Below are 13,991 nucleotides of genomic sequence, written 5' to 3' on the forward strand. Positions count from 1 at the left end.
AGAAGAAAACTGGAGGCATCACATTACCTGACTTCAAACTATACCACAGGGCTACAGTAACCAGAACAGGGGAAAGGAAAGGACTTCCCATCAATAAATGGTGCTGGGATAACTGGCTAGCTATATGCAGAAGATTGAAGCTGGCCCCTTTCCTTACACCATATACAAAAATTAACTCAAGATGGATTAAAGACTTACATGTAAAAATCAAAACTATAAAAACCCTGGAAGACAACCTAGGCAATACCATCCTGGATATAGGAATGGGCAAAGATTTTATGACAAAGACACCAAGAAGCAATTGCAACAAAAGCAAGTATTAACAACAGTTATCTAATTAAACTTAAGAGCTTCTGCACAGCAAAAGAAACTATCCACAGAGCAGACAGACAACCTATAGAATGGGAGAAAATATTTGCAAACTAGGCATCTGACAAAGGTCTAATATCCAGGATCTATAAGGAACTTCAACAGATTTACAAGAGAAAGACAAACAACCCCATTAAAAAGTGAGCAAAGGACATGAACAGACACTTTGCAAAAGAAGACATACATGAAGCCAACAAGCATATGAGAAAAGCTCAAAATCACTGATCATTTGAGAAATGCAAATCAAAACCACAATGGGATACTATTATCATTTTTTGACTTTTTAATAAAATCAAAAAACAACCTGCTGGCAATGTTGCAGAGAAAAGGGAACACTTATACACTGTTGGTGGAAGTGTAAATTAGTTCAACCATTGTGGAAAGCAGTGTGGCAATTCCTCAGTGAGCTAAAAATGAACTATCATTTGACCAAGCAGTCCTATTACTGGGTATATACCCAGAGAAATATAAATCATTCTACCATAAAGACACATGCACATGTATTCACAGCATGTGAATTATTCACGCAGCAGCATTATTCACAATAGCAAAGACATGGAACAAACCTACGTGCCCATCAATGACAGAATGGATAAAGAAAATGTGGTATACATACGCCATGGAATATCATGCAGTCATAAAAAAGAATGAGATTGTGTCTTTTGTGGGAACATGAATGGAGGAAAAGGCCATTATTCTTAGCAAACTAATGCAGGAACAGAAAACCAAATACTGCATGCTGTCACCTATCAGTGGGAGCTAAATGATGAGAACACGTGGACATGAACGAGGGGAACAACAGACACTGGGGCCTACTTGAGGGTGGAGGGTGGAAAAAAGGAGAGGAGCAGAAAAAATAACTATTGTACCTGAGTGATGAAATAATCTGTACAACAAACTCCTGTGACACAAGTCTGCCTATATAACAAACCTGCACAGGTACCCCTGAACCTAAAATGAAAGTTAAAAAGGAAATGTTAAAACCAAAAAAAAAAGAGTTCCTTTTTTTTTTTTTTTTTTTTGAGATGGAGCCTCGTTCTGTCACCCAGGCTGGAGTACAGTGGCACGATCTTGGCTCACTGCAACCTCTGCTTCCTGTCTTCAAGCGATTCTTCTGCCTCAGCATCCTGAGTAGCGGGGACTACAGGCACGCGTCACCATGCCCGGCTAATTTTTGTATTTTTAGTATAGACGGGGTTTCACCATATTGGCCACACTGGTCTCGAACTCCTGACCTCCTGATTTGCCTGCCTCAGCCTCCCAAAGTGCTAGGATTACAGGCGTGAGCCACCGTGCCTGGCCAAGAGTTCCTTTTTTTAAGGAGTCCAATTTTTTTAAAAAAGAAAATTAAAAAAGGAATTTCTTCAGGCTAAAGGCTAAAAGGAATGCCTGATGGAAACTTGGATCTACAGTAAAAATTAAGAGTCCCAAATATACTAAATAAGTGAGCATATATTTTTAAAACTTTTCTTCTGTTTTAACTTTTTCAAAAGATATCTGGGCATCATGGCTGGAACTGGAACCCAGGAGGCAGAGGTTGCAGTGAGCTGAGATTGCGCCACTGCAGTCCAGCCTGGGTGACAGAGCGAGACTCCATCTAAAAAAAAAAAAAAAAAAAAAAATGTGTGTGTGTGTGTATATATATATATATTTTTATATATTTATATTTTATATAAATATATTTATATAAATTTATATAAATATATATTTATATTTATATACATATTTATATATTTATATTTATATAAATATTTATAAATATATAAATATATAAATATTTATATATATTTGTTTAAAGCAAAAAATAACTATTTTTATAGTTATTATATGCATAAATAGAAGTAAACTGTATGACAATCATAATACAAAGGGTGTTATTTTTAATATCCTTTATGAAGATGATTGTTATGGTTTGAATTGTGTCCCTGACAAAATTCATATATTGAATCCCTAAGCCCCACTGTGACTGTATTTGGAGATAGGCCTTTAATGAGGTAATTAAGGTTAAATGAGATCCTACAGGTGGGGCCCTAATTCAATATGACTGATTTCCCTATAAGAACAGAGACTAAAGAGAGAGAGAGAGATTTGATATGTGCTTGCACAAACCAAAGACCATGTGAGGATACAGCAAGAAAGTGGTCATCTGCAAGCTAAGGAGAGAGGCCTGTAGAGAAACCAGATGTATTACCTCGATCTTGGACTTCCAGCCTTCAGTACTGTGAGAAAATAAATTTCTGTTGTTTAAGCCACCTGGTCTGTTGTAGTGATCATGTAGTTTTTTAGTTGTGCCAGAACAAACCAAAAGCATTTCCACTGGTCAAATTTACAATAATTTGATCATCAAATGTAATGTTAATTAAATGTTAAACTTTGTATGCTGTGTAACCAACTACTCCCTAATTTAGTGGTTTAAAATAGCAACCATTTGATAATGTAATGTTCCATGGCTTTGTGAGTCAGGAATTCAGAGGACTCATCTGGGTAATTCTGCTGCTCCATGTGGCATCAAGTGGGGTGGCCCAGTAATATTCAGCAGGCAGCAGAGTTAGTCTGGAGTGCCAAAGACAGGTTTACTAACACACCTTGGAGGGCATGACCAGAAGTATGGGCTGAGGCGGAACTCTCCCTCTACATGTAGTTTCAGGGCCTTTCCATACCGTTTCTTCAACAGGGTCCAGACATCTTACATTATGGCTTAGGACTCCAAGAATAAATGTCCCAAGAGATAGTTGAAGATAACAGTCTCTTAAGGTTGGACCTAGAAACTTGCACAATGTCATTTCTATCATATTTTATTGGTCAAAACTTCACAGAGCCCATCCAGCTTTAAGAGAGGAGGCCGTACCCTCCATCTCTGATGGGTAAAAGTGTCAAAGAACTAGTTGTGTCCACTTAAAATCTACCACAGTCCATCCTCTGTCCATAAATTATTTATGTTTCTCTTACATATAAAATAAACTCCCTCCTTATAAAACTCTAGTAGTTTCATCCTACTACATCATCAGGACATTGGGACCAGACTCAAGCCTCAGGATCCCCATTATTTAAATCAGGTCCAAGGATCTATTAGGCTTTTTTTTTTTGAGACTCAGTCTCAATGCCCAAGCTGGAGTGCAGTGGCGGGATCTCGGCTCACTGCAACCTCTGCCTCCTGGGTTCAAGCGATTCTCCTATCTCAGCCTCCTGAGTAGCTGGAATTACAGGTGCCCGCTACCATGCCTGGCTAATTTTTGTATTTTCGTAGAGACGGGGTTTCGCCAAGTTGGCCAGACTGGTGTCGAACTCCTCACCTCAAGTAATCCGCCCACCTTGGCCTCCCAAAGTGCTGGGATTGCAGGCCTAAGCCACTGTGCCCGGCCTCTACTAGGCTTCTTAAATGAGGTTTTAAAAGTATGATACCTTTCATTCTGAAGACCGGTGAATTAAAGAGACAAATTGTGTGCCTCCTACACACCAAGCATACAGTGATGAAACAAAGAAGAGCTCTCTCCCATTCAAAAAGGAGGAAACATTAGAATTACATAGCAGTCCCTGGTCCATAGAGATTCTAAAATTTAGATAGGCACTTGTTGCCAGTTCCTTAAATAACCCTTTTCCCTGGGAGTTACTCTCCACAGATCTTGGCTCCTCCCTCTGGGCTTCCCACCACCCCATCCCCACTCCCAGTCATTCTTCCTTTTCCATAAAAGTGGACCACGGTTTCAACTGATTAGTCTTCTCAGCTTGATTTCTGGCCATAGAAGTTTGAAGGTTCAAAGGCTTCTTTAAATTTTATGCGGTTCCTGTGTTTTACAGTTCAATCTAGTAAAATTCTTTTTAAAACTTTGTGGATTTCTTATATACTGAATTATAAACCACTCCACTCGACAAAAGCCACACCAGTATTTTTTTTTTTCTGAGACAGGCTATTCTTTACCTTGGGCCACCTGTGAGATTGCTGTGGTGTACCACCTTCAGATTCTTAGAAATCCTAGTGTCTCACAGAAAAGGTCTACATGGCACACCCTTAAATCCTTCTGAGATCTTAACAAAGGGAATAACAACTAAAATCTTGGCTATATTTTTACTTTGAGATCTTTTTTTGGTGGAGACGGAGTCTCGCTCTGTCACCCAGGCTGGAGTGCAGTGGGCACGATCTCGGCTGACTGCAAGCTCCAGCCTCCCAGGTTCACGCCATTCTTCTCAGCCTCCTGAGTAGCTGGGACTACAGGCGCCCACCACCACACCCAGCTAATTTTTTGTATTTTTAGTAGAGACGGGGTTTCACTGTGTTAGCCAGGATGGTCTCGATCTCCTGACCTTGGGATCCGCCTGCCTTGGCCTCCCAAAGTGCTGGGATTACAGGCGTGAGCCACCGTGCCTGGCTGAGATAATTTTTAATCCACAACGATGTTGAATAAATTTTTTAAGTCCAGGAGACCATTGCTATGAAGAGTGAGAACTCATACATGATAGTAAGCAGTATACCAACTCTTTACCCTGAGGATTGGTATTTATAATGAAAGAAGTAAGGCTATTGAAGGAGAACAACATGGAAGTCAAAATCTGCTAGGTAAGGGTGCTGTGCTTGAAGCAATACAGGACTAAGATGGGAACTTGTCTTGTTTAAAATCAAGTAGAGCATTCCCAACGTGGACTAGCATTTGGTGAGTAGAGGTATACAAGATAGCTCTGTCAATAGAGCCAGGACTTTAAGCTATATTTATTTATTTTAAAAGGCCTTAAAAGGAGCTGAAAAAGTAAAATTGTGTCTTCAAGAACAAGACAAAACAAAACTGGTCATTGTGGTATTTGGGATAGATTCACATGAGATTTGAGACGGTCCAAAAGGAGAAAATAGTTCAGGTGGGGAAGAACCCACGCAGAGAAACCAATGGTGCAATCATAGAAAAATAAGGATTCCGGCTAGAGACAACACTATAATTCCTAAGAATGTCTTAAGGGGTGGCCAATTAGAAACACACAAAGAACTTGGTTTCATGGGGAGTGTGGCTGACCCAATTGGGGACAGTTGTAGATAAAGTCACATTTTGAAGCAGCCTATAGTCTAGCAAGCTTTCTTAGGAAGAGATGTGTTTTTGTGCCCACGTTATCATAGGAGGTAAATAATTCTGCTTAAAGAGTGAAAAATACTCTAAAATGGAGGTACAGTCACTAGTGATATATAATAGCCATGAGAGGCGATTGAGGTCTATTAAAGCAATGGGAAAAGATTACTATCTTAAAACCTTGATTCTTATTCTATCCCAGAGTTTCTACTATTTAATAGAAAAAAAAACTATACTCTTTATCTCACTCATCTGGTTACTTTGAGGACAAGATAAGATTTTATGATAATCCTCCAAAAATAAATAGGACTTGAAAGATAGAGTTGAAACAGTGGACAATTAAAGAGTAATTTGGAAGAATGATGAAATTACAGCCATGCTTTGAATCAGGCGGGTTCACTGGCACATTCCCACAAAGATGTGGTTAAGGCACAAAGGCTACATAAACCTTTATGTGGGCTGCATTTAAGTTGCACATCTTTGCTTCAGTACTTTGCAGCTTGCTGGAAAATGTTAAACCTATCTTTCCCTTTTCTCTTACTTTTGCCCATAGTGTCCTCCTCTGCTTGGCGAACTCCAGTTCATCCTTTTAACTCAAATGGATGGAACCTCCTTTGTGAAATCTTCCCCATTTTCCCAGGGAATGTGAGCTACTTCTTTTCTCTCCTCCCAGACTATTTATGCATACATTTTTTATTGCATGTATCACAGTGCCACACAATTATTTCCTTACACTCAAAAAGAAGATGCTTTCTTCTGAGTAAGCAGAGTAGGGGCTTGGAGCAAAAGAGAAGAGTACACAAGAAAACTGGGTTAGAAGATTTTTTAAAACTTCACAAATTTCTCTGGAGTTAGTTTCCTTACCTTCAGCTGGGCAGAAACAAAAATAGAAGGCATACACAGAGGTATTTTTGGCATGCAGCTACAGTAACAGCTATCTCTACTTCATGTGATTTATGGAGTTTGGGGGTTTTTGGGTCTGTGAGGATTCATCAATTTAGATGTAGCTACAATTATTTTAGAATATATTTAGCCATTGAGTAATGGACTAGTTATTAGGAGCTTCTAGATTCCAATGTGTTTTATTGGCCCCAAATTGGAAACATGCAAGAGATAGCTTGAAAAGGAAATGACCCAAGTATCTATTGGCCCAAATAAGACAGCAAAGTTAGTTATCTTGCTAATTTCTAAACATCATCACACTATGAAATAAGGCAGAGAGGAAAAAAAGCCCTATTCAATTTCATTAGTAATAAAATGATGAATTGATTTTCAATGCAAAGGACCCCAGGGTTGCAAGTCACATAACCTGAGCATGCCCAGATAAACCAAGTGTTCCCAATTCATGACCCCGGAGCCAACCACAGCAGAATGTAAGTACTCACATTGAAGAATGGGGATGGAATTAAGAAGTGAGGGGTACTGTGTTTTGCTGCAGTATGGATTTAAGAGCCAAGGACCCAGCATCACCTCTTTGCATGACCCAATCAGATCATGCCTCCTTGCATTGTTCTGTCTCTCTCACAGTTATCCTCTGCCTATAAACCCTCCCTCCAGACCCCAGCCTGGGGAGACAGATTTGAGCATTGCATCCTATCACCTTGCCAGTCAACTTGCAATAAAGCTTTTTCGTTTTTCAAAAGCCAGTGCCATAGAATTGTTTTCTAAACACATTGGGCGGTGAGCTCACTGATAGGATGCAAGTTGCCTAAGATTTCAGGGGTGCCCCACTCTCCATTCCTCCCCAAAAGTAAACACTGAGACAGTGGTCACTCTGCATTGTTTCTACCATTAGAGTCTCTCGTCTCTTAAGTTTAGATGGTTCTAGAAAGTGGATCATGCTGAGAGAGTGGGACCTCCATGTAGAATTTTAAATTTTGTATTATTTTTTAAATTTTAGCATTTTTATGTTTTGCAGGGGAAGTACAGAAATGAAAGATTGAGGATAAAAGTGAATGAATAGTTAATGGATATGGCCTCTGTAGACAGAAGAAAGTGATCATCGAGGACCCAGAGAACTGCTGAATGAGTTTGCTCTGATCCATTGAGACAAGAAGAAAGGAAGTCAAGATGAATGTGGATGCAGAGAGCATTTTGGGTGGCTGGGGCATGATGTCAAGAAACTTCTCTATTGATGATCTCTAAATTTCCTATGAACTAGGAAGTGAAATCATATATCAAGAGAGTGGGAAAAATGTCTTGAGGACATGGTAAAAAGATTAAACCCCTTCTCCTTCCCATCCATGATGCTGGAGGATATGCAGGCTGCAGGATGGCCTAGTGGAGACTTGAGGTCATAAATCTGTAGTGGTACCAAGTTTCACACTTTTTGGTTGTTAAGTAGTCCATATAAAAAATGTGGATGGCTAAAAAGATTTGCCAGGTGGGTACAGGGAAAGGACAATGGGATAAAGGAATAGGGAGGACTAGCAAGGGAGTGACTGATGTGTTGACTCTCGGAGTTAGGCTGGATAGGAAAAGAGGCTGAATGGAAGAAAGGCAAATCTAGATCAGATAAAAGAAGATTGTGGGGATCAAGGGTGGGAGGTTGTAGTTGGGGTATAGAATGTCAGAGATACAGATAATAAAGGTAGAGGTGGCTCTGAGGGTGCTGCTACAGAGTGCAGCCGGGGACAAGGGAGACTAAAATCAAGCAATGGTGAAAGTTACTGGGGTTGAGGTTTCAAACACCATGACATCCTGGGTGACTCTCACAGCAATCATGCAGATGGAGCTTCTCCTTCTATCTCACACAGTAGAAGCTAAGTCTCATTAAGGTTTTGTGCTTTGCCCAGAGTCATCCAGCTTACAAAAGGCAGTTCCAGTATTAGAATTCCCAATTGGTGGTAACAAATATCACTATCCATGGGCATTCAGAGATAGTTTCTGATTATTTGGGGATGGGAGAGGTTGGGTGTCTACAAACCCTTTTAATCCTTTAAATCCTAGTTTAGTTGCATTACTGCAGAATCCAGAGGTATTTAGAAAGTACCTATCTTTGTCCTTCTTTCCACTGAATGACACCACCAACGACTGACCCTGCCAGTCCTGAAACCCTTTAAATCTACCTACATGACTCACCTTCCTTCACTCCCTCCATCCCCTCAATCTCCAGGCTTTTATAAGTCTTGAATGCATATTCTCCTTTCCATCCACATAGTTTAGGCCCTCAGCATCTGTATTAGTTTTCTACTATTGCCATAGCAAATGATCACAAATTTAGGGGTTTAAAATAACACAAATGTATTACTTTACAGTTCTGTAGGCCATAAATCAGTATTAGTCTCACCAGGATAAAATTAAGGTGTCAGTAGAGCTCAATCACTTTCTGAAGACTCTAAGGGAGGATCCATTTCCTTGCTCATTTAGGTTATTGGCAGAATTCAGTTTCTGCTGTTGTAGGACTGTGGAAGAAAAACAAGTCTAGACCAGATAAAGAAAGTGAATTTTTTGTTGGCTGTCAGCTAAGGTCCTTTCCCAGCTCCTGGAGGTTATCCACAGTCCTTGGTTCGTGGTTCAGGTTGAGTCCCTCTCACACTTTGAATCTCTTTGACCCCCTCTTCTTCCATTTTAGGGGATTCATGTGATTAGATTGGGCTCACTGAAATAATCCAGGATAATCCCCCATCTCAATGGCATCAATCTTAATCACACCTGCAAAATTTCTTTATTCTTTTTTTTCCCATGACCGAATGAGAAGGTAACACCTGCAAAAATTCTTTTGCCATGTAAGATAACATATTTACAGGTTCCAGGGATTAAGAAGTGGACCTCTTTCTGTAACTCTACTCATTCTGCCTACTGAAGTATCTCACCCTGACATATTTCAATATTTCCTAAGCAAGTTTCTTGGTTCTGGGATCTTCTATGTTTCCAGATTAAACTTTCTAGAACCACACCTGACATATCTCCTGTGCTTAAAACCCTTCTGGCTTCCTACCAATCAAAGGTCAAATTAATGTTGTTTAGTTTCTATAGGAAAACAGCCCTTGAGTTTGGTCCTGTTTTACTGTTTTAGCTTTATTCCGGCCACCATTCCACTTCTCCTCCATCCTTATTCAGGCTTGAAAAAGTTTACTGTGATTCTTCTTCACTTATAAGCCGCCTTTGAAGCTCCCATTTCTTCTTCCAAACCCAGCTCAGACATCACCTACTCCAGGAAGATCTCCCTGACGCCCTTCCCCAAAGTTATAACCACAGGACAAGGTCCTCTTTTAAAAACCTCCGTATCTTGTGTATGTTTCTATCTTTTGCATTAAACCCAAATGTGTTGTGATTTTGTCTATTTCACCTATCAAGAGTTTACTTTCCTCTCTCCAAGCCAAACTCAGCCATTTCCCAAACGTGTAACTTTCTTTGGGAAGGCTATTTACTTCACGATGTCTCCCTTTTCCTTTGTAAAACAGGGATAGCGACAGGATCTATATCATAGATTGTTGTGAGTAGTAGAACGGTGACCTACACATATTAAGTTTTACTAGTATTATTAATATTTCCAGCCCTCTGCGCCCCGCTGCCATGTACTAGGTGCTTAATGGATGTTTATTGTATGGATGGATTCATCGTACTCCCACCAAGGTCCCTCGCCCTTGAAAATGGCTACCCCGGGCCAGGGCTCCTCAACAGACTGAAGGTCCAGATCCTACTCCATCCTGGCGGTCTCGGGTGGCCCCTGAGGAGGGCAAGCCTTCCGCTCCACAGGCAAGGACAGTCACAGCTAAGTCCGCGGGGGGCGGCAGAGAGCGAGGGCTTTCCAGGAGCCAATGAGTCTTTAACTCCAAGAGGAAGCCCTGCATTCTCCGCAAATGGAAACCAGGAATCGGGAGCGCGTCAGCTATCGTAGGGTAGACTTAAGGCCCGCAGAAAATTAAAAGCAAAAGAGCAGGCGGAATTCAGGGGCTTTCACGGATCATCATCATAATAGTCAATAATGATGGCAGCAGACACTAACATTCACGCGTTCTTGTTAAGTGCAAGGCACAGTGCAAATGTGTATGGCCCCATTTAACCATCTCAACACACTACGAGGTTGGCGTCTCATTTTTACAACGGAAGAAACTGAGAGGCTCAGGAATACCGTATCCTATGCATATCTCCCAAGCGGGTCCTGTTCTCCAGCGCCCAGCGATCTGGGCCTCGCGGTCCGAGTCCGGCTCCAGGGCCGCCGCCCAGCCCTTCTCCGCGCTCTCCTGCGCCTGGGCCACTTCCGACTCCTGCTGTCCCGTCCCCAGCTCCTCCTCACCCACTCCGCCCCGCCATGCCCCGCCCCAGCCGCTCGGCTCCTCCTTCCCTGCACGCTCCGCCCCCGACCTCCCGGCTCCTCCCCGGCCTGCCCGCCACACCCTTGGTCCCTCCTGCAAGTTCCGCCCCTGGCCTCTGCCTCCTTTTCTCCCGCCGGCTCTAACCCGCGCTTGGCTAAGGTCCGCGGGAACCCGTGAGCCACCGAGAGAACAGAGAACTCGGCGCCGCCAAACAGCCCAGTTCGCGCTTCAGCGTCCCGGCGCCGTCGCGCCACTCCTCCGAGTAAGTGGCTCCTGGGCGCGCGTGTCCCGCGCACTCTCCAGCGCGCCTCTCCCGCCGCTGGGCTGCGGGCTGCTCTCGGGGAGCGCCTCCGGCTCAGAGAGTTTCTGAAGCGAGTGTGAGTGAGTGTGAGTGGGTGCGTTTGAACAACTTGTTTAGGTGGGTGTGCGTACGGGTGTGTGCAGGAGCGCACAGCCTCGGAAACTCCGCGAAATTTTACTCAGTTCCAGTGCCGCACTGAGGATCCAAGACCCCTTTTAGGAACCCTTACCTATTCAGGGCGACCTCTTAACCACCTCCTGCCGTGAGCCTCATTCTTCCCTCCCTTTGTAACTGGGTTCCCGCTATTTGTCACGTCCTCCTCTAACCGCACATACTGGCGAAAGCACTGCCCGGGTTATCAGGGTGCCCCAGATTGCAGACTGAGATGCTGGCCTGAGATTGTAATCCAACCTTGCATTGTAAAACGGGCAGAGACCAGAGCCCTGCTTTGAGATCATTCGGTGGAGACTTCCTTTGAGGAAGAAAATGTGTGTGTGTGTGTGTGTGTATGTGTGTGTGTGTACATGACTGCACATGTGGCACTGGAGCCCTCAGCACCTGCTGCAAAGACACCTGATGAGCTCCCAGGCTCCGCGGACTCCTCGCGACTGATAGGCACGTTCAAGACCAGGCTGACCCAACAGGCTTAGGCACCTTGAATATGTTTATTGCTTCAGTGACACTGTATTTCTAAACCAACAGATTTTCGAAAACACAGAAGCTCTATGTAGAAAAAGTAGTATCCCTAGAGGAATCATGGAAGGAATCAAACAGTAGTTCAGTGCCCAGTGTTGAAACAAGAAAATCCTTGGATTGCTTAAGACTGATAATTCCATCCCTACATAATTATTTTTATGAGGGGAGGTGGGGGTCAGTACTCCCTCAATGCAGGACATATTTCTACATTTAAAAAGTTAATTGGAAGCTTTGCTATCATAACAGCAGTATTGTACAAATAGTTTCTTCATCTATAAAATGATTGCCTGGTTGCTGGGGTCCTATCTAATTTTAATAGTCTCTCCGAGTTCTACATTTCAGTTTATTCTTGCCACTTTCTTGCTATGAAAGTAAAATATTCTCCTACTTCCTTGATAATAATCCATTTAAGAAATGTTCAAAATCACATTCTGAGTAGAAATTATTCTTTGAGGGTGAGGATAACAAAGCTGTGTGGCCAAAGGAAATAACCAAAAAGGGTAGGCTTTAAGAAGCCATTGTGCATTGGCACATGAAAGGTAAGAGTTGATAAATCACTGTAAGTGCTGCTTATCGCAGCCGATATTTTTATCCTGGTTTGAATCCTGTATTACACAGAAGTGTTTCCACACTGTTTTAACTAAGGAAACATTATACTTTGCAGTGTAAACATATGACTCCATCTCTCTTTAAGGAAAGAAATAATTATCACGTTTAATTAAACACTTAGACACGTTTATTGCCACCGTCTAATTAGATCTGTCATGAGGAGTTAAGTCAGCAAGCTATGGTTGTTGTTGTTTTTAGAGACAGGGTCTTGCTATGTTGTCCAAGGTGGTCTTGAACTCCTGGGCTCAAGCGATCCTCCTGCCTCAGCCTCCTGAGTAACTGGGACTACAGGGGCCCACAAGTAATTGTTAATATTCTAGCTAGTAACACAATTTGCTTTTTTGCAGATTTTTTGGATGCCTTTTCTCCTCCATACACATTAATTGCCTCCGGCATTCACTGCCCATCTTTTGAGTTTTTACTTGTAATCTGAGTAAATAAAGTTTAGGGAAGTAGACTACCTCTGTAAAATATGAATCCCTTAGATATTGAATGTGTTGTGTTAAGCTCTTTGGATTGACATATGTAGACTTTATAAACCATTATATTAATCTAGATTATGTGATGATTTAAGAATTATTAATAAATCAGTGAATAAAACAAGGTTCTACCAAAAGCATAGTGATCCTGCACAAATGGGCCTTTTAAACACTTTCTTTAAGGGCAACTTTTACTCCGTGTACCTTTTGTTCCAGTGTGTTTAAACTCACCAAGAAAAGTTGGTGTGAGTTGAGAAATCTCATGTTTGTTGTCTCTTAATTTTCTATTTCAGACTATATTGCTAGACATAGTCTTTGTTTACGTGTTGAGCTGTCGTGAGGACAGGCTGTCCTGGGATCCTAAACAGAATAGCAGAAACCTGGGGGTGAACACACTGCAGAGGCCAGGAACAGAGTATTTTATGAGGCCGGTTCTTTGCAATTCTCATTCTGTTGAAATGGAGGAAAGGGTGTGTGGAGAGGAATGATTGCATCCAAACAGTACTAATTAGGAAATGCTGAGTTGGGGGAGGAGTGGATTTCTATGTGACTTACGGCTTGGAGACCTTCACAGAGGTGATCTTTAAAGTTGAGTCTGCCACAGTGCCAGGCACTGCAGAGGTCTCATATTTAATTGATCCAATTAATCCTCTTCTGCAGGAGATAGCCCAATGTGGTAGTAACACCCTTCCTGGAGATTTCATTCATTCTCAGAATTGAGCTTTGATCTACATCATGTAGAATGGTCCATTCCTCACTCCCTCCATTTATGCGTGATAGCAGTTGAAGGGGCTGAACATGGGATAACCTCCAGGAGACAGGGGAGAAGCAGTGATGATAAATAAGGGCCACCTGCTTTTTCACAGAGGGGAAGGGCATAGGGGCTATTAGTACAATTCCAGTGCCAGGGGCATTGACTTTGGCAATGGCAACATGCACAGGGGCCAATCTGGATAACAAAGTGGACAATTTTCCCTGCTTTGGCATTCTCAGGGATCTCTGGCTCTGATACAGAAGTTAAGGGAAGGAATTGTGTGGTGCCAGATTAACTTTTATCACCTCACCCCTCCTCACACTGCCCACATCCTGCATTTAATACCAAATGCACACAGCAAGAACTCAACAAACACTGAAAAGGCCCTCGTAACACCCAACCTTTATGTTTCCCTCTGGCTAAGAATTTTCTTCCCATACTCTTGTCTCTGGTTTTGATGACTGTGGCCCT

General features: G+C 42.2%; 1 protein-coding gene across 3 annotated transcripts in view; it reads left to right on the forward strand.

Moving 5' to 3' along the window:
- Nucleotides 1–7,301: 7,301 nt before the first annotated feature.
- Nucleotides 7,302–13,991, forward strand: part of TNFAIP8 (TNF alpha induced protein 8) — a 183,902-nt gene continuing 177,212 nt past the window's right edge. For 2 of the 3 annotated variants that reach the window (XM_063810600.1, XM_063810602.1), the window contains exon 1: nt 7,302–10,943. In XM_063810600.1, the coding sequence (XP_063666670.1) occupies nt 10,506–10,943 (438 nt within the window). In that variant the 5' untranslated portion in view covers nt 7,302–10,505. The remainder of the gene's footprint in view (nt 10,944–13,991) is intronic. The other variant, XM_003950604.5, reaches the window with a different exon arrangement.

This window comes from Pan troglodytes, chromosome 4 (genome assembly GCF_028858775.2).
Source record: "Pan troglodytes isolate AG18354 chromosome 4, NHGRI_mPanTro3-v2.0_pri, whole genome shotgun sequence".
NCBI classification, from domain to species: domain Eukaryota; kingdom Metazoa; phylum Chordata; class Mammalia; order Primates; family Hominidae; genus Pan; species Pan troglodytes.